General features: G+C 42.2%; 1 protein-coding gene across 2 annotated transcripts in view; it reads left to right on the top strand.

Moving 5' to 3' along the window:
• Positions 1 to 24,079, top strand: part of myo10l1 (myosin X, like 1) — a 40,780-nt gene extending 16,701 nt beyond the window's left edge. Inside the window, exons 3-43 of one of the 2 annotated variants that reach the window (XM_031847996.1) lie at positions 4,967 to 5,125; positions 6,469 to 6,656; positions 7,614 to 7,748; positions 8,021 to 8,145; positions 8,297 to 8,310; positions 8,433 to 8,517; positions 8,770 to 8,876; positions 9,608 to 9,737; positions 9,821 to 9,939; positions 10,032 to 10,178; positions 10,283 to 10,383; positions 10,944 to 11,010; positions 11,263 to 11,355; positions 11,456 to 11,524; positions 11,624 to 11,706; positions 12,011 to 12,113; positions 12,497 to 12,577; positions 12,668 to 12,792; positions 12,935 to 13,064; positions 13,184 to 13,290; positions 13,397 to 13,697; positions 13,821 to 14,648; positions 14,830 to 14,953; positions 15,076 to 15,214; positions 16,078 to 16,182; positions 16,314 to 16,409; positions 16,512 to 16,605; positions 17,313 to 17,368; positions 17,676 to 17,818; positions 18,126 to 18,320; positions 18,452 to 18,609; positions 18,687 to 18,807; positions 19,230 to 19,378; positions 19,615 to 19,763; positions 19,853 to 20,060; positions 20,190 to 20,326; positions 20,440 to 20,563; positions 20,636 to 20,986; positions 21,322 to 21,498; positions 21,619 to 21,810; positions 22,060 to 24,079. In XM_031847996.1, the coding sequence (XP_031703856.1) occupies positions 4,967 to 5,125; positions 6,469 to 6,656; positions 7,614 to 7,748; positions 8,021 to 8,145; positions 8,297 to 8,310; positions 8,433 to 8,517; positions 8,770 to 8,876; positions 9,608 to 9,737; positions 9,821 to 9,939; positions 10,032 to 10,178; positions 10,283 to 10,383; positions 10,944 to 11,010; positions 11,263 to 11,355; positions 11,456 to 11,524; positions 11,624 to 11,706; positions 12,011 to 12,113; positions 12,497 to 12,577; positions 12,668 to 12,792; positions 12,935 to 13,064; positions 13,184 to 13,290; positions 13,397 to 13,697; positions 13,821 to 14,648; positions 14,830 to 14,953; positions 15,076 to 15,214; positions 16,078 to 16,182; positions 16,314 to 16,409; positions 16,512 to 16,605; positions 17,313 to 17,368; positions 17,676 to 17,818; positions 18,126 to 18,320; positions 18,452 to 18,609; positions 18,687 to 18,807; positions 19,230 to 19,378; positions 19,615 to 19,763; positions 19,853 to 20,060; positions 20,190 to 20,326; positions 20,440 to 20,563; positions 20,636 to 20,986; positions 21,322 to 21,498; positions 21,619 to 21,810; positions 22,060 to 22,164 (6,120 nt within the window). In that variant the 3' untranslated portion in view covers positions 22,165 to 24,079. Of the gene's footprint in view, positions 1 to 4,966; positions 5,126 to 6,468; positions 6,657 to 7,613; positions 7,749 to 8,020; positions 8,146 to 8,296; positions 8,311 to 8,432; positions 8,518 to 8,769; positions 8,877 to 9,607; positions 9,738 to 9,820; positions 9,940 to 10,031; positions 10,179 to 10,282; positions 10,384 to 10,943; positions 11,011 to 11,262; positions 11,356 to 11,455; positions 11,525 to 11,623; positions 11,707 to 12,010; positions 12,114 to 12,496; positions 12,578 to 12,667; positions 12,793 to 12,934; positions 13,065 to 13,183; positions 13,291 to 13,396; positions 13,698 to 13,820; positions 14,649 to 14,829; positions 14,954 to 15,075; positions 15,218 to 16,077; positions 16,183 to 16,313; positions 16,410 to 16,511; positions 16,606 to 17,312; positions 17,369 to 17,675; positions 17,819 to 18,125; positions 18,321 to 18,451; positions 18,610 to 18,686; positions 18,808 to 19,229; positions 19,379 to 19,614; positions 19,764 to 19,852; positions 20,061 to 20,189; positions 20,327 to 20,439; positions 20,564 to 20,635; positions 20,987 to 21,321; positions 21,499 to 21,618; positions 21,811 to 22,059 lie in introns of both variants that reach the window. The other variant, XM_031847995.1, reaches the window with a different exon arrangement.
• Positions 24,080 to 24,845: the final 766 nt, after the last annotated feature.

Below are 24,845 nucleotides of genomic sequence, written 5' to 3'. Positions count from 1 at the left end.
CTCTCTCTCTCTCTCTCTCTCTCTCTCTCTCTCTCTCCATGCTCTATCTTTATCTCTCTGGCCCCTTCTTCTCCTCACTTTGGCTGCTGCTAATATGTGAAGTCAGATGAAGAGGCTTGTCTCCCCTGGCTCTCCTCCTAAATCATGCAAAGCAGTTTCAGACATCAGAGGGCTTTACAGGAAGGCAACTCTATGCACTGTGGACGAAAGTATAGTCACACGAGCAAAGCAGGTTAAGAATGCACTCATTTTCATGCACGAGAGAAGCAACAGAAAATGTTGACAGGGAAATTAGGGCTATCAAGATATCAGATTTTCAAAAAATGATGATTGTGGCCAAAGATTACCTGATAACGATATTATTGCGAAAATGAGAAAAAAAAGAATTCAAAATAATTCTATCAGTATGTTTGCCCTATTCACCATTTTAGAGCATTAGCATGCTTACATTTACTAATTACGAATTATTATAATGTCTTTAGTCACGCAAAAGTAGCCGATTTGAAAATTTGACCAGAAGATGGCGATAGATGAAAAGTTAAGGGATCTCAAAATCTATTACACTTCATCAGGATGAAAACATTTCACTCTAAACCACAAATGTTAATTTCTTGGTGGCGCCAGAGGAAAAGTCAAGGGATCATCAAAGTCAGTAGGATTCATTCTCTGGGGACTATGAATCTTTCCAAAATGTCATGCCAGTTCATCCAATTGTTTATTTCAGTATGGACCAATAACATACATCCCAAGACCACCGTTACGATGACCATGAACATTGTTTATTTTAAGTTAATCCTATACATGCTGTCTCCTGCTGTAACTACTCGCTAGTGTACCAAATGTGTATTGATCCACAGCTGAAAATTGTCCCCAACAACTGCAGTTTACGAGGACAATTTTTCACTGAAGACAAATCAGAGTTGGTTTACCATGCTCTACTTCTGCATTACTCTCATTCTGTCTCTCTCTCTCTCTCTCTCTCTCCCTTTCAGTCTGTCTCTCTTAATGCTTTTCTCTCACTAATTCCATGTCTTTCCTCTCTACAATAATGAATTATTGACTATGAGGTATCCCATTTTAGACTCTCTGGGTGGTCAAACTTATTGTGTGCATGTGTGTCTTCACATACAGTATAGTTGGTCTGTGCATGTGTGTTAATGTAGACCAAGAAGCACAGAATGTGTGTTAAAACCCACCAGAGGGCATTGCAAGACGAAGATGGAGACGTTAGCGAAAACCTTTTTTCTTCTTCTTCCACTTCAGCTGCGTTTCATTTCAGTCACTGACATACTTTCTCACTTCGTAGCATCCCTCCTCTCTCTGAATCATCTGCATCTGGGTTGTCCCAAATGATTTTCGTGCAGCACGTCTGCTTTATCTGCCGTTAAAGGCCTTTGTATTTGAAAGCAGCTTTGGCCTTAGAAGCAATTCTAAAACCCAGAACTGCTGCCAATGCATTTATTTGCTTTAATCTTATGATTTATTGTCCAGGTTTTCTTTTTTTACAAAGAGCTCACCACTGGAGGTAGATCCTTCTTTAAAGGCACTAAACAGATTTTACACATCAAATTGAGTTTACTCGTCATGAGGAGTTCTACTCAGCCTGTGAAAACCGTTGTTTGATGTCTTTTGTGACTCTGGAAGGAGCTTTCTTAACTGAGAGAAAATAACCTTGATATTGATTGTCCTTTGGCACCGAGCATTATGAGTTTTACATTAAATGGGAAGAAATGAGACAAGTGGAGATGAATTTTGACAACCAAGACCCAGGCCTCCATTTCAGATGTCCTAGTGTCCTTCCTCCATTCAACACATAATTTACCCTGGATCGCAAAGGCATGCCTGACTTTCTGATTGACATGGCTCTCCATAAGCCTTACAATTACCAGCAGGGGTCTACACACACGCGTCCATGTGCATTAGATAGGCAGATCAGAGAGAAAAACGAAAACAAGCTGAAGGAGCCCATCAGAAATAAGGATGGAGGTTTCAGGAACTGGCATTGAAGAGTTCAAGAGGAGAGCTGGAGGAAGAAAAAGGAAGTCGTGGGAGGTTGAAATGTGGAAGATGCAGCGTGGGGCAGGCAGAAGAGAGAGGGGTAAATGAATGAAGGGTGGGATGATGTGAGGCTGGACGAGATTGAGAGAACAGAGAGAGAAATGACAAAGAGGGGGAAGGGATGAAAGAGGAGTGACGTACAAAGGGAAAGCAGGGTGAGAGAGACAGGGAAGAGATGTCTGAGACATAAAGGCATGCAGAGAGCGAGAGAGGCAGAGAGAGATTTAATAGGGTGAGAAAATAATGAGAAAAGCCTTATATGTAACTAATAGACTTAGATATAATTTGAGGGAGTCCTTTTGTTCTCACAGATACAGAAATGAACCCTGGTCTGGATGTAATACAGTCAGTATGAAAGCGTCTCTGTACAGCTGTCAGAAAGCATGACTAACAGGCATGTAAATGCATCTCATCACTCAGACAAGCGTTTCTCTCGTGCGCATCACACACTTTGAAAAGTCCAAACACACGTTTACACACATACACAGACGTAAAAGTGAAATCAACTCAGCCTACAAGGTTGAGAGTAGCAGAAAAATATATGAATTAAACCTGGGTTAACAGAAACAAGCTGAAACGCGATTGACAAATCATCAACTTTTGAGCAAACTTAGTTAACAATACATTTTGAATTATAAACTTTGCGTGAAATTGAATTATTACAAATAATAGCTTAAATTAAACCTAAATCAAGAAAAAGATGCAGCCTAGTTTTAGCACATTTGCTACAAGTAATGGCCACTGATATTGATCCCCCGCCTGAAACACTCATGAATATAAGTAATTGTTCTTGAGTAGCAACATGTCAGTGCCTTTGTTGAGTACCACGCTTTTAAAAAGGTGAAGACACAAGTGGACGGGGTCATAGTGAAGATAGACAGCTACATGAGTTATGGTCTCTGTAATGGAGGACGAGGGGTAATTGGGTCATTTCATCACAGCTGAGTGAGTGGGGAAAGGTTAGTGACTTTATGGGTTGGACTTTTATCAACAGCAACAAGACATACTTCTAAAAGAGAGAGAAGATTAGGAGTGCAAAAAAGTGTTGGATGCAAACAACATTTTACGTGCAAACGATGCTGCGGCCCTGAGAGAGCAGTCTGCACGCAACAGCTCTGTGCCGTGGAAGACACAGTTACTGGAGTGAAATAGATTTATTTAAGAACAAGATGTCTGAACGCCTACAGCACGCCCCTCTGCCACACTCAACCGACTCCCAACACATCTGTTACAGCAACACACATAAACACACACGCACACACACACACACACACACATACAAACACACAACAGGGTGGAGGCTGGCTGTGAGACTGAGCTGACATTAACAACCCAGTTCTGTAAAGGCCGTGGTTTCTATTCTTAGACAAGTTGATTTTGCTGAAATGAATGAACGACCTTTATGCTGAAATAGAATTACTTTGATTATCCGTGTGTATGTGTGTGCATGTGTATGTGTGTGCATGTGTATGTGTGTGTGTGTGTGTGTGTGTGTGTGTGCCTGACATGAATACACGCCGAGCTGCAATTCACCTGTCATGCCCTGCCAGGTCAGATCTGTTACTCTCTCTTCTTCTTCTTCTTCTTCTTCTTCTTCTTCTTCTTCCCCTCCCAAAGACGGGTTCCCCACCCGTCTTGTCCCCTGCTCTCCAGTTGCCATGGCGATGGATGACATAAATGAGATTGGGGTCTGGTGAGAAGAAGAGCCACGAAGCTCTGTATTCTCATCATGTGCATTTTCGTCATGTTGCATCACAATTAGCTGAAAATGGAATCATCTTTTTCTCTTTTGATCTTTGTTCCTCCTCACTCTGATCAAGACACATTCATTATCGCTGCAACTCAACTATTTCATTGACCTCAGAAGAGGTATTGTGACATATTTTTCTTTTCTTCAATTGACCTTGACCACACACAATGCCAAGCAACAGCAGCATAATACTAAATGCAATGCAGTCAATCTTAATACAGCACAGCACGTCACTCAGTTTCAGCATGTGACATTAAAGGGAAAACTCACTTTAATACCATAGACCATAGAAGTGGAGGTACTCGTCATGGTGTCACCCGTTGCTTTGTGGACTTTGGTTTTGAAGGCTCAAGTTTGGCATTTTGGCCCTCGCCATCTTGGATTTTGGCCGTGGTCAACTTAGTTTTTGCAACCAGTGAACGTCAGTGACCATATTTGGACTGCGGAGGAGTGACGTAGGGACGCGTTATACAGCTCTGGTAGCGGTAGCGACCTGTCAATCACACGGTAGCCACACCCTAAAGCATACCCTCCTTTATCGGCTATTTTAATCTAAACAGGACCATAATTTACTAAATGGACATCATGCTGTATTGAAGAAGACTAGAAACTAGTGATTGAGACCATAAACTCATGTTCACAATGTTTAGTGAGGTAATAAATCAAGTGAGACTCGTAGACTTCTTCACAATCAAACTTATTTTGCAACCAGAGGAGTCGCCTACCAGCACCTCACTAATGAACACATTATATCTTAGTTGTTTAAATCTTTACAAAAAAAATTAGTAATGACAGGAAGTGGTCTTGACACACAGAACACCAGCCATAACTGAGTGTCTGTCACCAACCTGGTTCAGTGGTTTTACAATCAGTCAAGCTCAAGAATGAACTAATCTAACGAGACAATTTAAACAATGTAAAAAGATATGACGACTGCTGCACGGTCAAATGCTAGTGTGCCTTGATTCTTTTGGGAAATTGGGGTCTCTTGTGGATATTGGTTGCCTGCCGTTGCCAGATCCATGTAGATCTTCTTCACTCGTTTTGTAAAGTTTGCGTGTATGAGGTAAAAGTAAAAGTGGGTACCTAATATAACTTGCGTAATTCAACAAATTTAGAGATGATAAGTGACAGTCTGTACATCTTGTTGTCTTCCAGGTGTTGTACCTGCAGCAGGCGGAGCTCACCAGGCAGCGGGTGTACGCTATGCACCAGTCCAGCATCGATGGGGTGGAAGACATGTCAGCACTGGCTGAGCTGCACGAGGCCGCCATCATGCACAACCTGTACCAGCGCTACCAGAAGGATAACATCTATGTAAGTGCATTCTGACAGACGCATGTGTTTGTAAGTATGAGTGAGAGGGTGTATGTATGTGGCCAAGTGTGTGTACTGTGTACATGAAGTTTGTGTCTTGGTGTACTCCAGTAATCTTTACATGCATGACGCGTTTAGTAGGGAAACACAAATCATCTTATCAGACACATCTACTCTGAGTGAAATAGGAAAAGAGGGAAGCTTATGAAGTGAGAGTTAAAAGAACAAACAAACTAAACTACACGTCTTTAAAGTTGTAATTCTTATTTTAATCCTGGTTGAATTGGCGACACCTGTGATGACAAATCATGACACTTTCAATGCAACACACTTAACAAATTAACCAACACATGCATAATTCTTGTTGGTTTTGTACATTAACACTGTAAATCTAATACAGTGTAGTATAAATGCTCTGTTGTCTTTCTCGGATCCAACAACCGACTCAATCATTACAACAGAAATGAATTGCTGTGATAATTTGCTTCTGTTTGTGTCTGTAATGAATAGAAGCATTAGCTCATGCCCATAAAACTCCATTACTCACCTTGCCTTGGGGAGTTTATCTCACCCATGACCATTGATGACATGAAAACACGATCATTTATTTTTGTGGTCACAAAATTGAGACTGAGATAAATTTAAATGAGTAAATTTTGACCACGTTCACGGTGAGTTGAAAGTCAGACATCTGGAAGGCCTGAAAACCGGAAAGATTACCAGACAACAGACCAATAACATCCTCCCCTAGTGTGTCCTAATCTAGATGATGAAATATTGTCCACACATGGATTTCCCTTAAGCTGATCATAAGAATTGACTGTGTGTGGGTGGGTCATCTTTCTGTGTCACTGTGTGCTCATGCATTTATGTGCATATGTGTCCTTCAGCACAGTTTTATATGAGTGTAGTACACAAAATGCTCAGACAGGGTAACATGACACGATGGAAGGCATGCTGACTTCAAGTTTTTTTTAGTTTCTAGTGCAGAGGGATAAAAAGCAAGGTGACTGTTACAGCACAAACAGCTCAACATGGGAATCCAGCCTCCCTCCTCTTATCATATCACTGATTTGACCTCAGCTTTCTAATACAAATCTGGTGATTTGTCACTCGTCACTCCCACTATCAGATCGCCACCCTGCTGTGTTCTCTTATCCTCCAGTCCAGATTAATATCAACACAAGGCTGCTTTAAAGTTCCACATAGTTGTACTGTGGGTGTTCTGAGAGCGTGTTGTTTGCGTATGTCTTAGTACTGTTACTGTAAGTGTAGGAAAGATACAAATAAACAAAAATGACGCAGAGACGGAACCTAAATTGTTGCTTCTTTACTCTTTTCAGACTAATATCGGCAGCATCCTGGCAGCCGTCAACCCCTACAAGCAGATCTCAGGTCTGTACGACCCAGAGAGGGTGGACTTGTACTCCAAGCACCATATAGGGGAGCTCCCTCCGCACATTTTTGCTGTGGCCAATGAATGCTACCGCTGCATCTGGAAACGCCACGACAGTCAATGTGTCCTCATCAGGTACATTTTCAAGCATGGAGGCGGGTATTTTGATGATTAAACAGTCTGGTTTACCTCTAATTCATACTTTGTCCATCTGTCAGTCTATCTCCCAAGCCATCAGTCCAGTCATTTATTAAATCCTGTGTCACAGGGGACTGCAGCCTGTCCAAACATGCATTAGGCCAGAGGGCAGTTCCGTTTTTAGAAAATCAAACAATTCCTGTCCTACTTACCCAGAGTTGTGCATGCATTTTTGTATGTCTTTGGATGTCTGCCTTATTTGCTTGATGCATAAATAGCTTAGCATAAAGCTACATTTTACACTTCAGATTTTGTATGTTTTAAACAAACAAGATAATAATGTGTTGATTAGTGGATTTATTGGAGTTGGAGCAGAGACAGGTAGAAAATGAAAATGAAAATGAAGGTAAAGACTAAAGGAAGTAGACTTGCATTTCCAAGTTTCAGACATTGATTTCAGTGGATGTTTGGGGAGAGAGGCTGAGCTGAGCTGAGACAATCTTAAATAACAAGTCTTATAAATTTAGATGAGGAAAAGGCTTGAAGATGCAATAGAGATTGAATCTGCCTTGGTGGTGAGAATCAGTAACTGGCATCGCTCTACTGATCCTAATAACAAAAAAATGCCACTGGGTAAAGTTGGTTAACGACTCCTGGCCTGCTTGGCTAATCTGGTAGTAGGGTCACACATCTCATCATGCTTTCAATTACACTCAGACTTTGTCGATCTTGATATCCTGATTGAGATAGACTAGGAGTTAATGCAGTATTACTGAAGCTATCAAACCTTTATATCAATTAAACAACCAGACCAGTTGAGATATGGGAATGTCAGAGAAGGTCACAATGTATTTAATTAAATTGTGTGTGTGTGTGTGTGTGTGTGTGTGTGTGCATGTGTGTGTGTGTGTGTGTGTGTGTGTGTGTGTGTGTGTGTGTGTGTGTATACTCCAGTGGTGAATCAGGGGCAGGAAAAACGGAGAGCACCAAACTGTTGCTTCAGTTCCTGTCGGTGATGAGCCAGAAGTCAGCCGGGACTCCTCCATCGGAGAAAAGTACACGAGTGGAGCAGGCCATTGTACAGAGCAGGTACAGATGTGCAAAATGAAGAAGAGACACTTTCCTCTTACTTTACAATTACTGTCAGAGCTGTTTCAAAGTATTGAAGCCCCCATCAAGTCTAAAGTAATTCAAAAGATGTATAGACAAGTGAAAGTGAGTAGAATAATGTTGCTTTTGGAGAAACATGTAATGAATGGCCTCTGCAGCACATGGTGGGTGAACTATATTCTATACTGCGTGCACGGTTAAATGCACACTAAACAAAAGGCACTAACTGCAGGTTTTTACTCTCTGTGCAGTCCGATCATGGAAGCATTTGGTAATGCTAAGACTATTTACAACAACAACTCCAGTCGCTTTGGGAAATTCATCCAACTTCACTTCTCTGAGGGCGGCAACATCCAGGGAGGCTGCGTGATTGACTGTATCCTCATATTTATGTACGAAATATGTATATTTGTATCAAATATACCAGCATTTCTGTTCTATTATTGTTGAATAACAAGATGTGCTAAAGGAGTATGTTTGCGAAGAACTCAGTTTTATTGTTGCTTCCTTGACTCTTTACCTTTCAGATTTACTGGAAAAGGTAACCACGTCTGCAGCCGGCTCATATCAAGTTTAAACTCATTGGGAGTGATTTGTCAGTGTTGCATTGTGAATCATAATGAAATGTTGATAGTAGCTTTGCTGCATTGATTTTTGCCGTAGAACCGAGTGGTGCGACAAAACCCTGGAGAACGAAACTACCACATCTTCTACGCTCTGCTGGCAGGAGCTAACAAAGACCATAAAAGTAAGGAAAAGAATACGGATGTTCAAATATCAACAGTGTCTTCGATGTGAAACAGTATTCACCATACAAACTGGCGATACAAAAAGATCTTTAGCAGCAGATCCTGTTTTAATCAGTTAAAGCATGTTTGTGTAAGTTCACAGCAACTTCTCCAGACTACATCTATGTAGTGTAAGACGTGCAGTTAGGTATCTCAATGTGCATCTCTCCCAATATCACCCTGCTGACATTTTATTGTATTTTCTCCATCAGGCCTCTACTTCCTGGAGGACCCTCCCGAATCTTTCCACTACCTCAGCCAATCAGGATGTCTGAAGGACAAGAGCCTGAATGACAAAGAACTGTATAACAGTGTTATGGTCAGTGGGACATAGTCCTTTCTTTGTCAAGTAGATTTAAGTTTTACAAACATTTTCCCTGGGACAAAAGCTGCTCTGGAGGCAGAAATGATCAAACTAAAAACTATCCATATAACTATAAGTTATCTTTGTAATCCGAGCTGACTTACTAGCCACACTAGACAATAGCTGTCTAAGCACGTTAGTTAACCAGTTAGACAATGACCTTCCAACATTACAACATTTTTACGCATGCCAGGTTATTTTTCCTTTGATTAAACTGTCAGCAGGTCATGAAACAGAAACCAGTTAAATTAAATACACTAAAGGACAAAAAATGTAATCGTGATCTGAAGATATATAGATACCTAATTCCAAACACTAAGGGGATGTTTGCAGCTTGCAAATGGCACAACATAAAATACAACTGATAGACATGATGTCCCTAGAATGTCCGAAGTCTGAACCCCGTCTTAGACGTTAAAGTGTCTTCTTTGGAGTTTTATCTTGTAACACAAACAGGAAGTCCGTGCATTGCATCTTGATGTCAAAATTATTTATGTCTTGAGTGTAGCAATGTCTGTACAGCTGAAATTAGAACCACCATTCATCAAACCTCTCTAAGTCAGTGCATTTATACAGAATCTGCGACCATGCTATATTCATTTTTTCATCTTCGCAGTCACTGAGATAAAAAGTGTTAAAAGCACCTCTTCTGTTGGTAGCACCTAATCTCTTTTTCCTGCGTGTAGGAGGCGCTGAAGGTGCTGGAGTTCACAGAGGAGGAGATCAGAGACATGTTTAAGCTGCTGTCAGGAGTCTTACAGCTGGGAAACGTCGAGTTCATGACTGCAGGAGGAGCCCAGATCACCACCAAGCAAGGTCAGTGCACGGCTTGAGTTAGGAAAGGGAAAACTTGGAAAGATGTGTTGCAGTGGTGACACGTGTCTTTGTCCGTCTTTCAGTGGTCACTAATGCCAGTGAGCTGCTAGGCCTGGATGCCTTCCAGCTGTCTGAAGTCCTGACTCAGCGCTCCATAATCCTCAGAGGAGAGGAGATCTGCTCGCCACTCACTATAGAGCAGGTCAGCATACACATATATGCAAACAGTTATTCTCCCCCTCGTGATTGATCTCTGGCTCTTCCCGCCACACTCATGCTCTTTCATCCCTACAGGCCGTGGATTCCCGGGACTCTGTAGCCATGGCATTATATTCCCAGTGTTTCTCCTGGATCATCCTCAAGATCAATCAGAAGATCAAAGGGAAGGAAAACTTTAAATCCATCGGCATCCTTGACATCTTTGGCTTTGAGAACTTTGAGGTCAGAACTTTGAAGTATTAAGCGAGAAGCTGTTCTCTAAGTATCACTCGTTCTCATCCACACATGCAGATGTTTGTATATGAGATATGTGTCTTTGCTTCCAGGTGAATCGGTTTGAGCAGTTTAACATCAACTATGCCAACGAGAAACTGCAGGAGTACTTCAACAAGCATATCTTCTCCCTGGAGCAGCTAGAGTACAACAGGTGAACTTCTACATATACAGTATAACTATCTACAAACCTGCATAGGCAAATACTTACATATCACCAGTTAGTTGGTTTGTCAGGGATTTAATTAGTTATTAACTTCAATATAACAACATGAAAAATAAAAACACACAACTTTAAGGGATCAAATACAAACATTAGGTCCGAACATCAATCTAGATACAATACAAATATAAATGTATGTCACCACATGAACAGAATTAATAATTAAAACTATAACCATTGTCCAAATATGCAAATCATTATGTCTGCTCCTATGAATAGTAAATTAAGGACAATCTCAAGGTGGTTGTAACAACAATCATAACAAAAATAATAATAATAATAATGATTTTAATAATGAACTTTATCTGTTTCTAAACAGAGTTACAAATGACATTACAAGAAGAGTTTAAATGTAAAAAACTAGAATTAGTTAGCTGGTACATCCATAACCATGCAATCTTTTTTTCCTTTATATTTTTTCTTTGTTCAATGAAATACTGTACACTAGTTTTCTATGTGTACACTAACTGTTTTGGGTTAACTCTCCACAGGGAAGGTGTCCAGTGGGACGCAATAGACTGGATGGACAATGCAGAGTGTCTCGACCTTATAGAGAAGGTAGGAAATTGATACGTCATCACTCGTAACGTGAACAGTGTTGAGAGCCGTAATAATGCCATCAAATGTTTCAAAATCTTTGTAGCACCAACTTAACAGCGTTCCCTCAATCAGAGTTTGGTGGAAGTCGGTTAGAATAAAGGCTGTGCTTGACGCCTCAGACTTTGGAAACTGATCTAATCATATTGGACTAATGTCTGAGAAAGTGGTGCTGATGCATTAAGTGGATGTTTTTTACCCTCTCTCTCTTAGAAACTGGGACTGTTGGCACTTGTGAATGAAGAAAGTCGATTTCCCAAAGGAACAGACTTCACTCTGCTGGAGAAGTTGCACAGCAGACACTCTGTGGGTCTTTAGTTTAAAAAAAAAGTATCGTTGAGCTGCTGCTGGTATTAAACGTCACACTATATTTGATTTTGTTGTGCTGTTTTCCTGTTTTCTGCAGACAAACCCTTACTACGTCAAGCCCAGACTCGCTGATCATCAGTTTGGAATTAAACATTATGCCGGGGAGGTGAGTGATGTACAACTGATCCACTTCATATCGACATACTGTATTTGTAATCATAGTGAAGTCCGTGAGAGCTACGATGAACTTGTCTGTCTTTGGCAGGTCCTGTATGACGTGAAAGGGATCCTGGAGAAGAACAGAGACACCTTCAGAGACGACATCCTAAACATGCTCAAGGACAGCAGGCAGGGCATTCAGATATATTCAATGAATAGCTTGTTTGAACTCTTATAAGTCCTGAGATTGTTTTAAGTAATAAGTTCATGTCATTCAAAGAAAAATATGCTTTGAGTTTTTTGAGCTGATATGAATCTTTGATGCAAATTTGTTCTATAACAATGACGTTCGATGAAAACCTATAATTCAAAATGTCAACATTTTCACCTGCAAGCAATAATATTTTGATTTGATTCGATTTTTTGATCATCATTAGTATTTCCACTGATATAATGTCTGTGTGTAATCCGTCATGTTTCGGTTGTCTCTCAGACTGGACTTCATCTACGACTTGTTTGAGAAGGTTGGCAGCAGGAACAATGAGGAAAAGATGGGAACGGCCAGACGCAAACCCACCGTGAGCTCCCAGTTCAGGGTGAGCGATGCAAGCAGTTTGAGACGATACGATCAACTCATAACAAAGTAACTAAAGAATAGTGAGAGAGATAAAATGAAGTACTTCGACTTCAAAGTGTCAAAACTTGTGAAATTCCCTTTGTAGTGATATAAAACAGAGAAATCAGCAAATCCGTGCATTTAAACTGGAAACAGTGAATTTTTGCATTTCTCTTTGATATATAACAAATAATTATTTGTCAGTCACTCAACTAATAGTTTAATTAGTTAAGTTTTAGCCCTACTGAGACATAAGAACTTGTTACATGTAATGATCATTGAAGGAGTTACTATGGTCATTTTGTTCACTGCCATGGGAAAGAAATGCACTTTTTTAATATGTTCCCATCTCTGCCTTCTCAGGACTCCCTCCATGCTCTCATGGCCTCTCTGAGTGTAGCCAACCCTTTCTTCATTCGCTGCATTAAGCCCAACATGGAGAAGGTCAGTCTCAGTCTCGGTTCTCAAATTCACATTAATGCTGATACCTAATGAATTTCCAAGTTAAACAATCTGTATCGTTTTTTCTTGTAGAATCCAAGTGTGTTTAACCCAGAAGTTGTCCTGAACCAGCTGAGGTATTCTGGGATGTTGGAGACTGTGAAGATCCGTCGGGCTGGGTTCCCCGTCCGCAGAACTTTCAAAGATTTCGTCTCTCGGTAAGCATCTCTAAATCTACCTTTATCTCATCTTTTATCTCACTTGTGTGTGTTGGGTAAAAGTGTCTGGATTTGTACCCATTTTTTTGCTGAGATCTCGCTTGTCTCTCACGATGTGTCCTCTTAATTTTCTGCCTGCCAGGTATAAAATCATTCTGAAAGAGAAATCATCATCAGCAGCAGCAGGAGGAGGAGATGATAAGAAGAGAAGCACAGACCTTCTCCTCAAATATGACAAGACCAAGAAAGACTGGCAGTTAGGCAAGACCAAGGTAGGATTTAGTGGTTTTTGGCAACACCTTTTCAGACATCACAAAGCTATTATGACAGAAGTTTTGAACCACCACCACTTGTAACAATACATGGTTAATCTTTCACTATTGTTCTGCAGGTGTTTATGAAAGAGTCTCTTGAGCAGCGATTAGAGAAAGACAGAGATGAAGTCCGACGCAAAGCTGCCATGATAATTCGAGCCCACCTACTCACTTTCTCTGCCAAGTAAGACCCTCCTAATAGGAACTCAAATTGTTGGCATTCCTGTACAATGTTGCGTGCAAGTTATTATTCACCTTGTTAAATATGTTTTACCCTTTTCTGTCCACAGGAAGCACTTCAAGTGTGTACGCGCCAGTGTCGTCACCCTTCAGAAGCACTTCAGGAAGCACATCCAACGCCGACGGTTCGTGAAGCGACGTAAGGCCACGCTGGTGCTGCAGAAACACCGGCGAGGTCAGGTGGCGCGTACGCGAGTTCGAAAACTCAGAGAGGAGAAGCAGAAGAGGGAGGAAGAAGAGAAGGAGAAAGACGAGGAGGAGAAGAAGAAGGTGGCGGGCGAAGGGGAGCAGGAGGAAGCGAAGGAAGGAGCAGAGAAGGCTAAATCGTCAGAGGACAGTGCTTCTTCTTCAGTGCGTTTTCTCCCTCAACTCTAAAACATTAGATTTAGCATCTTATCCTTTTCCCGTTGATTTACTAATTGAAGCAAATGTTGGTGCTTAATCTGCCCTTTTCTCTTCTCTCCTCCCATCTAGGGTGACGCCCGGCAGATGGAGGACATCCTGCAGTTGGAGCGAGAGATCGAGCGCTTGCAGAAGAAGAGAGAGGACGAGGTGTCCCAGCTGTGTGAGTCTTCCAAACAGGAGCTTCAACTCCGCCGAGATGCTGAGCTCAAACGGATGACGAAGGAGGCGTCTCGCAAGGCCACGGAGCTCATCGACCTCTCCAACTTCGGAGGCGTGGACACTTCGCTGGGAGCAGCCGCAGCCAAGCCTGCTGCGGAGGCCAAAGCTCCAAAAGCTGCAAGTGCCACGAGGGGTGCGTCTAAAGAGGAAGAGGTGGACGAGGGCTTTCATGCTGAAGAGGAGTGCATCCCTCTCCCTGACTTCCCTCCTCCTGCTGAGACGGATGCTCCTATCGATCAGGATATATTTGCTCACCTCCCGCCTCCTCCGCCTGCTTTTGCAGAGGGCACAGTGCCCCCTGCACCACCTCCTCTGCCCACGGACGGAAATCCTCCCCCTCCTCCTCTCCCTTCACCTGGAGATGGCTCCCTTGTCCCTCCTCCTCCGCCACCTCCCCCAGGACAGGGGGAGAAGGAAAATGGAACTAAAGCAGACCCGGAGAGGAAGGTGAGCATGGTGGAAAGCCTGGGGGACGGGGAGGAGCCCATCTACAGCATGCCGGCCGACACCGAGTCAGATTATGACCAGGAGGAGGAGGAGGGCTCCGTCACCGCCGGAGACGACAGCTCCGTATCTGGGAGCAACCGCGGGAGCACCACCGTGACAGACGAAGAGCACCCGAGGAAGTCAACCTGCACCAACGCCAGCGTCGAGTCCTACAGAGGCAGCTCCGACTCTGTGAGGACACACACTCACACGCATCCTCACACGCGTGCACGCAGATATGTATGAGCAGCTATGCAGTGGCAAATTAAAAAATGTACTCAGTATATAGAAAATCTTATAATGCAATGCACTTTTTCTTGTTCACTTGTAGTTATTTAAAATAAACAAGTGATGTCATCGTATGATGTTGCAGTACGCAGACAGTGACGATGAACACGATGGCATGATGGACACCGATGAAGAAGTGACTAATGGCAGAGTGACCCTACTTAATGGAAATGGACCACCATATTTCCATGGCTACCTCTACATGAAGGGTGGGCATCTGTGTTTCCAAACTATTAACTCAAACAATCTCATTCTCAAGTGAAAAGCATCTCCACCTTTTGAGTTTTAAAATGCATTTTAATGACGGTCATTTTATTCTCTGCTCCTTCAGCTGGTCTGATGATCCCATGGAGGAGGCGTTGGTGTGTGCTGAAGGATGAAACCTTCATGTGGTTCCGGTCCAAACAAGAGTCTCTCAAGTCCGGCTGGCTCTACAAGAAGGGAGGAGGCCTCTCCACTCTCTCACGGAGGTTGTTGTAGTTGTTACTGAGTGCAGCCTGCATGCTTTTTGAATCACAATCTCTGTTGGAAGTGGTGTCCAGTACAATTTTGATGTGAATGACCATCTGTCTTGTGTTGAAAAAGTCCTCGTGTCCTGTTGAGGTGTTGGGATCACATGTTTGTCTAACCCAATGCTTTGAATCCTCTGCAGTGCTGGAAGACTTCAATGTCCCTGTCAAGCTGATGTACTTTGACTTTACTGAGATTTTACTTTTCAAGTCCTGGTTCTACTTAATCTACTTCAAAAAAGTCAAAAGAAAAAAAGAGAAATATTTTTTTAGAAGAAAGGATGTTGTTTTATGCTTGGTTTGGTTTTATTCTATCGTAAACAACCTACTCTAAAACATATTCATAGAACCAGAAAATGAAGAGTATCTAGACAAAATAGACAAATTTAATCCAACGTGGGACCTGGACATGCAGAAAAAATAAAAGACAAACAAACTAAACTCTAAATGGCACATAACAGAAACAAGGTTGTTTGCATAAAATTTAAACAAGACTCAGGATAAAAAACACTAAAACTCTATAAAAGTTAGTTTTTTCCAGGTCCTGGAATTTATCTTTATGAATGTATATTTTATTTTCAACATTAAGTAATGTGATTACTTTAACTATACAATCCTAAAGTGCATCAAAATAAAGATTTACATAGATTTTGTGTATAGTTGCTTCCACCCTTCTATACATGTAAGAAGCTAATTCACTTTGTATTCTAGATAGAAGTGAAGTCCAATACGTGCATGCATCAGTTACAGAGTCACATGAACCTATGTAATGTCTAGAATGGATTGTCTTGGCCTTTGTTTTCATTGTGTCTGTTCTACCTCAGGAACTGGAAGATGCGCTGGTTTGTACTGAGGGACAACAAGCTGATGTACTACGAGAACGACAGCGAGGAGAAGCTGAAGGGAACCATCGACATCCGAGCTGCCAAGTAAGATTACCAGGATGCTCCAGTGCCAAACACACACACACACACACACACACACACAACCCCTAATTCACCGTTTGTCTTTCTATACAACATCTGCATGTTTGAGATGTGCCCTTTTTGTGTTTTTACAGGGAGATAGTGAATAATCATGAAAAGGAGAACGCTCTGAACCTTGTGACAGATGAGAGGACCTATCAGGTGTTTGCTGAGTCACCAGAGGATGCAAGGTGTGGTGGAGACTTGAGTGACTTTGTAGATAACGGCTACTTCGGCTGCTGAGTAGAGTCATGTATTCAAACTTGTGATGACTCGTCTTTCTTTCTGTGCAGTGGGTGGTTTAATGTGCTCAGTAAAGTGCGCGTGTGCACTCCTGAGCAGCTGATGGAGATGTCCCATGAACAGGCCAACCCAAAGAACGCTGTGGTCAGTCTCTAAAAACAACATGCCAGTAACCTGTTATGTGTTTAAGTTGTTCCTCTGTAACAATGTCGCCTGATTGTAACCCTTGTATCTCACCAGGACATAAAATCCCAACCATGCCAAATGTATACCATAAAAAAAACTAAATGTGCCTATTAAAGCACTTTCTTTTAACCCCTCAGCCATTATAGCCATCTAGCCCTGGCTCTAAATTGTAGTTTTTACTGGTTTCCACCAGGGGCTTTGCTGCTGTATTATGTGTTTGATGCAAATCAATATTGCTGATAATATCCCAGACTGGGGAAAAAATTCCCCAAGCATTTATTATCCAGAAAATTGTTCCATTTTTGTGTTTTATCCTTCATAAAAAAACAACAGTTGCATTATGTAACAAAACTGGCATTTAAAGGTTTACGGTTCTGAAAATGAATGGTGATTTGTAGTGATGATCAGGACGGAAGTTGGTTACAAGATTTAACTCATTGAAAGTAAAAAATGCAGTTTCTTTACGCTATATTTTTGTCCACTAGGGATACCAGAGTAACTTTTTTAAAGTGAGGCACAAAGGTTAAAAAAAAAGGTCTCTCTAAAGTTAAGAGCTCTTTGTGTTGAGTTACATCACTTTATCATTTCTAACATGTCGCTGTAGAAGCAATAGTGCACCAATAATTCACGTTTAAAATTGTTCTCGTCCTCCGATCGTTCTTCAGGGAACTCTTGACGTGGGGCTGATAGACTCTGTTTGTGCTTCAGACAACCCCGATCGGTAAGTTGGATCAACAATCAAAAGAAAAGGAAATGCTGATTCACTTTGCATGTCGAGGACCATTTCATTCTTTTTTCATGTTTTCCAAATTGATTGAATTTGACATCAGAAGATAAGCTTTGATTTTTATTTCCTCCAAATGAGTGAGAAAAAAGCTCTTTCTAACAATTGTTTCCGATCCTTGGTCGATCTCAAAGTATGAAAAGACCCAATATGCAATCACTATCACTTAAATACAACCCTTAAGTGTCCTGACTTATATTTAGGTGTTTCTTTTTATTTAAAAACCATCATTTGACCTTTGCAGGCCCAACTCTTTTGTCATCATCACGGCCAACCGAGTGATCCACTGCAACAGTGACACACCGGAGGAGATGCATCACTGGATCAGTCTGCTGCAGAAACCCAAAGGAGACGCCAGGATAGACGGCCAGGAGTTCCTCGTCAGGGGTGAAAACTTTTTAAAATAAAATGTGGACTTATTATAATTGTTTGTTGGAAGAGACAGGAACTCTCTTTACAATATAGCACACTTACCATTTAAATAAAGTCAGCAAAATATGGATTATTTAGGACCACATGTTGGGACAGATTTTGGTTTAGAATATCTCAATATGAGATTTCGTCACAATATAAATAGCCTTGGGGATAAATGCTGACGTTGAATAATTGCATAATTCTGCTGATCCTGTACAGATTCTTTACATCTTTCCTCCACTTTGCCTCCCCTCTCTCTTCCTGACTCATCACCTTTCAGGCTGGCTTCAAAAGGAGATGAAGACGAATGCTAAGAGCACCTCCCTGAAGCTGAAGAAGCGCTGGTTTGTTTTGACCCACAACTCCCTGGATTACTACAAGAGCTCAGAGCGAAACTCCTCAAAGATGGGAACTCTGGTCCTTAACTCGCTCTGCTCCGTCATTCAGCCCGATGAGCGGGTGCACAGGGAGACAGGTAGGGAAAGAGAAGGGAAGGGAAAAGACAGAAAGGGCAGGTTTAATCCGGGATTAGACGTAGGAGGTTTGAGGCTACATTTTAAGAGATAATTCCGGTTTTACATTGCTGACTGAGTCCTCATTTTACAGGTTACTGGAACATCATTGTGTACGGGAGGAAGCACTCCTACCGCCTCTACACCAAGATGCTGAATGAGGCCATGAGGTGGACAGCTGCCGTACAGGGAGTCATAGACAGCAAGACCCCCATAGAAACCCCGACTCTGCAGCTCATCAGAGACATCAAGGTAGAACACACATACCTATTAGGCAAGCAACACACACTGACTCCTAAATTGAATTTGACCTCTTCTTGTCCTCTCAGGAGAACAGTGTGAACCCAGACATCGTGGAGCAGATGTACAGGAGGAATCCCATCCTCAGATACACTCAGCATCCTCTGCACTCCCCTCTGCTGCCGCTCCCTTACGGAGAGGTCCCCAGTCGTAAGTAAAACTCAGCAACCTAAAATCCCCCCCCCGAAAAGAGCAATTTTTCTTCTTTTGTTTATTCCTTGTCTTCTTCCTTTCCCATTCCGTGTGCACTAAAAGCTCCCATACATGATACTGCCCTCTGCAGGTCAGAACCAAACATTTCAATTTAAATGTATGTGCAAATGAAAAGATATCTTTTGCTCCTGCCAGCACAAAGATAAAGAACAATTTGCAGACTTTCATTAATTATTTGCTGAATATCAGTTCTAGTATATGTCCTATACATTTTTTTGAATTACTCTAAACCGCTAAATCATCACATTAATCATTTGATGTCCTTTTTATTGCTGTCATCTCTGGTCATATCGATGAGCTACAGCTACATATTCTTCTTCTCTGTCTTTGTTGACCTTTTTATCTTTGTCTGTGTGCAGTTCAAAGGCAGCAGGGCTATGCCAGTCTGCAGGATGAGGCTGTGCGAGTTTTCAACTCACTGCAGGAGATGGAGTCGCTGGCAGACACGGTGCCCATCATTCAGGGTATCCTGCAGACCTGCCAGGACCTGCGCCCTCTCAGGGATGAGGTACTCTTTTTACTGTCTTCTCTAATCTCAACAGCAAATAGCACTTAATAAAGTGTACAGATTTATTATTTAATGGAGAAACACAGTGGTGTGTAGTGTAATCTTTATACAAATTTAACCTTAATATAATATATATAATAATATAATAAGGATGTTTCGGCAGAATGTTTGTTTGCCATCAAATGTTGATTAAACATTGATTGAATCTCACAACTCTCCCCATTTCTGTGTTTCAGGTATATTGTCAGGTGATCAAGCAGACCAATCATGTGCCTCAGCCTAACAGCCCAGCCAATCGGGCACACTGGCATCTGCTCACCTGCATGAGCTGCACCTTCCTGCCCAGTCGAGTCATCCTCAGATACCTCCGCTTTCACCTCAAGAGGTGTGTGTCTGCTTTATGGAATGTGTTTTTTTTTTTGTTGATAAATCCATCATGGAGTAAATATGTGTAATAAATATGATCCCACTCAGGGTACGAGAGCGTTATCCTGGCACGGAGATCGAGCGTTACACCAGCTTCGTCGGGGAATCCCTGAAGAAGACCAAGACTCGAGAGTTTGTTCCCTCTCAGGAGGAGATCGCCGCCCTGCTGGTGAGACAGGAGATGAGCACCACCGTCTATTGCCACGGAGGAGGCTCCTGCAAGATCTCCATCAATTCACACACCACAGCTGGAGAGGTACACATAAAAAAATACACTCTCACAAACTGACACATCCTCCTCTCACTGATTTTAAGACGCAGTACAAGAGCTGGTGCTTGAATTGTAGTGTGCTGTTACAAACTGGTCAGTGTTTTCATGTTGCAGGTTGTGGAGAAGCTGATCAGAGGTTTGGCCATGGAGGAGAGCAAGAACCTGTTTTCTCTGTTTCAACACAACGCCTGCACAGACCGAGCTTTGGAGAGCAGAGTGATTGTGGCTGATGTTCTGGCCAAGTTTGAGAGGTGTGTATATCGCTGTCAGGTGTCATACAGTCTTTATATTTAGAGTGTTTCCAATGGGCTAGTGGATTGTTTTAATCAATATGGTTACTTGACCTGTGTCCGTATTTTTCCAGGTTGGCAGGCAGCGAAGAAGAGGAGGAGGAAGGAGAATGGAAACTCTACTTCAAGCTCTACTGCTTCTTGGATGTAGAGAGCATGCCAAAAGAAGGAGTGGAGTTTGCTTTCATGTTTGAGCAGGTGAGCTTTACACAACTGCACAACACTGTCTTGAAAAGAAGGAACCAGTTATTAATTGCTCATTACTTTCAGGCTCACGAGTCTTTGATAAGCGGTCACTTCCCGGCCTCAGAGGAGACTTTGCAGCACCTGGCCGCTTTACGGCTCCAGTATCTCCACTGCGACGGGGCAGGGAGGGCCGGGTGGACCCTGGGAAATGTTTATCCAATTGGACGTCTCCGCAATCGCATCATCCACTCCACCAAGCCGGGCGTCGGGGCAGCAGGTGGGTCCGGAGGAGCTGGAGGAGGAGCAGGAGATGGGAAAGGAACGGCAGGATTACAGGGAGTTGTCGGGGTAGGGACAGAGAAACGAAGGACCCCGAGCTTCCTGGACGGCACCCTGAGGAGAAGCTTCAAGACTGGGTCCCTGAAGAAGCAGAAGGTCAGTGGTGGAAGTAAAGCTTTAGCCCATTTGCTACAAAAAGCTACACAAGGATTACACAACTCAAGCAACTTTCAAAGAATTCATAGTAAAAGAACACTCAGGAGAGCTTACTGAATTGGACATCCATAATTTTACACCATCCGCATCATTTCCAGTTGGTGGCAAAGTGTGACACGACGTGATGGATTTATGCATTCTGCTGAATTCCCATAAGCTCAGTCAAATCCGTCTGGTTTGCTAAATGGCGGATGGACCTCCTAAGAAACTGCTTTCTGACTGACTGACCATCTGATTGATAGTTTGATAGTTTGTTCTGACCCGTGTTGTTGCAGGTGGAGGAGGAGCAGATGCTGGAGATGTGGGTGAAGGAGGAGACGTCGGCCACACGGACGAGTGTTCTGGAGAAGTGGACCCGGCTGCAGGGAATGCCTCAGCATCAGGCCATGCTGAAATACATGAGCATTATCAAGGAGTGGCCTGGATATGGATCTACTCTGTTTGATGTGGAGGTGAGAAGACAATAGAGGAAATGATGATCACAGAGATTTGTAAAAAAAACAAAAAAAAACAAAATACCTGACAAGTAACCTCTTCTTTTTTCTTCTCCTATGTTTCCTCTGCCTTTGTAGTGTAAAGAAGGTGGTTTCCCTCATGACCTGTGGCTGAGTGTGAGTGCTGAAAACGTGTCCGTGTACAAACGAGGTGAACCGAAGCCACTGGAGACCTTCCAGTACGAACACATCACCTTCTTTGGGACTTCACAGCCGTGTACCTACAAAGTTATCGTGGATGAGAGGGAGATGTTCTTTGAGACGCCACTGGTGAGTCATTATTCATTATTCACCTGTTATTTTATATTTTTTATATTTGCCTGATTGATCCACTCCTTTGAGGCCCTTAAGGTCTCGGCTTCTGCTGCTTTGATTTTCTTTTTTTTAAATATTCTTGTGAATCTACTAACTTCATGGAAATGCAATGCCAATTTGCTGTATTACCTCTTTTAATTTTGCCATCAAATTATCACTTAATCGGGACACCTATTAACCCACCGCATTCGTCTCTCTCTTTAGGTCGGGGAGATCACCAAAATCATGAGGGCCTACATTAACATGGTGGTGAAGAAACGTTGCAGCACCATGTCAGCGACCAGCATAACCAGTTCCTGGGCCAGGTGATTGCCACAAATCAGTCAGAGCCCTCGGTTCATCCAGTGGCATCAGATGCCTCGAGCCACATGCATCGGTTGGTTTTTTTTTTTTAATGGAGGCAGTCGCACCAGCCAGCTATTCCTCAAAGAAGAGTGGTGGATGATCGAACGGGGAAAAGCAAGATAGAGGTGGACACAGCAGCCAAATGCACACTCTACTGGCCTGGGTCTCACTTGGGATAAGGGGGGGGGGGGGGGGATGAGGGATCTATTTAGAAATGCGCATGACAAAGAAAACAACCTGTATTTCGGGACGGCCTATTCACATACATAACCTGCCAGTTCTAGTCCTGCATGTAGATGTTCAAGCACAAACTATTCACCGTTTCCCTTTCCGGACTTAACTCATGAATAATAAGCACAACTCCGCCGTCCAGTCTGTCCCAAGTACCCCACCCACCCACCCTACCCCCAGTGCACTGCCAGACAGAAGAAAGCCACACTTTCTCAGTTAAATCTCTTTCTTTCTCACTTGTCCGATTTCAAGAGTCTCTCTCTTTTTCTTCACGTGTCCCCGCTCTGTTTGCTGTCGGTATTGAGTTATTATGCTAAATTCTTGCTTGCTTTCTCTCTGTTGTTCTCTCTCTGTCGTTTATCCCTCACATCAGCTGTGTCACATCTGTTTATGACTGAGAAAAAGGATTCGATGCTGATTGTTCTTCAGGCTTCTAAAGGGGACAATGAGCTCCCTGCCCTACATAGTGTTCACTCGCTCACTCGTCAGTGCCACCGTGTGGCCACAAGAAGAAGACAAAGCCAAAGGAAATGGCTTTAAATATTGCTGAACAATATCAAATAGATATTCTTGAGAACAAAAGAGTAGAGGTTTTGCTTTGGAGGCTCTTTAACTTAACACAGAGAGTCAGTGCATGGTTAACAGCCTCACTCGGCTCTACAAGGAGAACAATATCAACCAGAATAGTATGAGTCTAAACCTTTCCCTATCTATGTCTACATTTAACACACACTACATATATCTACTGTATATTCACATACATGTACACATAAACTGAACCAACATGTATTGTTTTGTACTGTATATCACACATTATAAGAGTTATTATTGAATCTTTCAGTGGCCACTGCACTGTACAGTATATAGATGCCATACTAAATGCAATGTGAGACCTCTCGTGTAAAATACATGCAAGTGAATGGTGTGAATAATGACCACTGTATTTCCGGATGTGATGCCAACACTGTACATCATTCACTGGCTGTGCCATTAATGTGACTCACAGAGAAATGAATAGGAAAAACACAGACTATAATGAGACGGGCTGCTGTGGTGGTCGTGTTTCCACAGTGTTTGAATTGTTTTATCATTGTTGTTGCCTGTGGTACTCACTCTGCAGCATTAATTGGAGCCATACAATATTATATATCCTTGTCTGCTCATGCTATTCTCACTTTATTTCTTTATTAAGATCAGTGACTTGAACAACAACGCGAGCTCCAGTTCGTCTGTGTTTCCAACCTGTTTATGAACATGTGACTTTTATTACTGATACTACTAGTATTACTGTACTGTATGCCCTCTGCTATCTTAACCACCCTGAAGTGCTGTGTCTGGAATGCTGCTGTGTGTGTGTGCGCGTGAGTGTGTGTGTGCGTATGAGTGTGTGTGTGTGAGTTTGTGAGTGTGAGTGTATTTATGGTGTAACAGTTTGAAAAGGAAAATGAGAAAAGAGAAATAAGAAGTGTTTATGATGAGTATATTCCTTGAAAATAAGACGTATTTACATGAATAACCTTTGCAAAGAACAGTGTCGTGCTGTGAGTTAAAGGGGAAAGCATGGGATTATTAGGGCTATAGGGGTTATTTAATTATAATTGTACTGTATGTATTGCAAGGTGTGTTTGAGAGTATAATGTATAAAAAATATATTGGATTTTTTTCAGTCTCAGTGTAAGAGGAGCAGATAAGACACTGTGAGGATATGGACTCAGATGGTTTTAATTGTGTACTGAGAATGCTGGCAGTCATCACTGCTTTCTGTGTGTGTTTTTGGACTGAAAGTGAAGTCACTGTTCTTTCACCTGACTCTATGGCACTGCAGAGAGACGGCAGCATCCCTATCACACATATTTGTAAACAAAGTGTTTCATCAAATATTCAGTGGGAATAACACGGGGAAAGGAAATTGTCTAATATCCAAATGCAGTCCAATTAATTGTCTAATTTGGTTTAGCTAAAGTTCCTAAACTAGTTTTTGTGTCAGTATTTGCCCTGAAAACAGTTTGCCAGATCCTTAAGTGAAGTTGAACTTCTTATGGTGAAGTTGTCCGTTGTCTATTCTGGGGTGCCACTTTCAGAGGCGTAGCCTGGATTTTAGAAATACTGAGGTCACAAGTCCAAGACCCTCAACCCCCAACCCAACCCCTACCCTCTAGAAAATTAGATCAGACACCAACATTTTATTATGATAAGGGATGTTTCATATTTTATCTTTTTCTTAAGGTTCAGTTATGGATATGGTTGAGGATTTTATTTTTCAAAGCCCACATTACCTGAAATAACATTTTGTTGAGTAAATTGCAGATTATGTATTTGGCCTGCAGGTATTCACATGAAAAATTGTCTTAAATAGTGTGAACAGTCAACCAATATACATTTTCCATTTTCGGACTTAAACTACCGTTACCACT

The sequence above is a fragment of the Anarrhichthys ocellatus genome, unplaced genomic scaffold, assembly GCF_004355925.1.
Source record: "Anarrhichthys ocellatus isolate YVR2014 unplaced genomic scaffold, GSC_Weel_1.0 scaffold7, whole genome shotgun sequence".
NCBI classification, from domain to species: domain Eukaryota; kingdom Metazoa; phylum Chordata; class Actinopteri; order Perciformes; family Anarhichadidae; genus Anarrhichthys; species Anarrhichthys ocellatus.
Note: the sequence above shows the minus strand (reverse complement) of the source record. Positions and strands in the feature narration are given on the sequence as shown.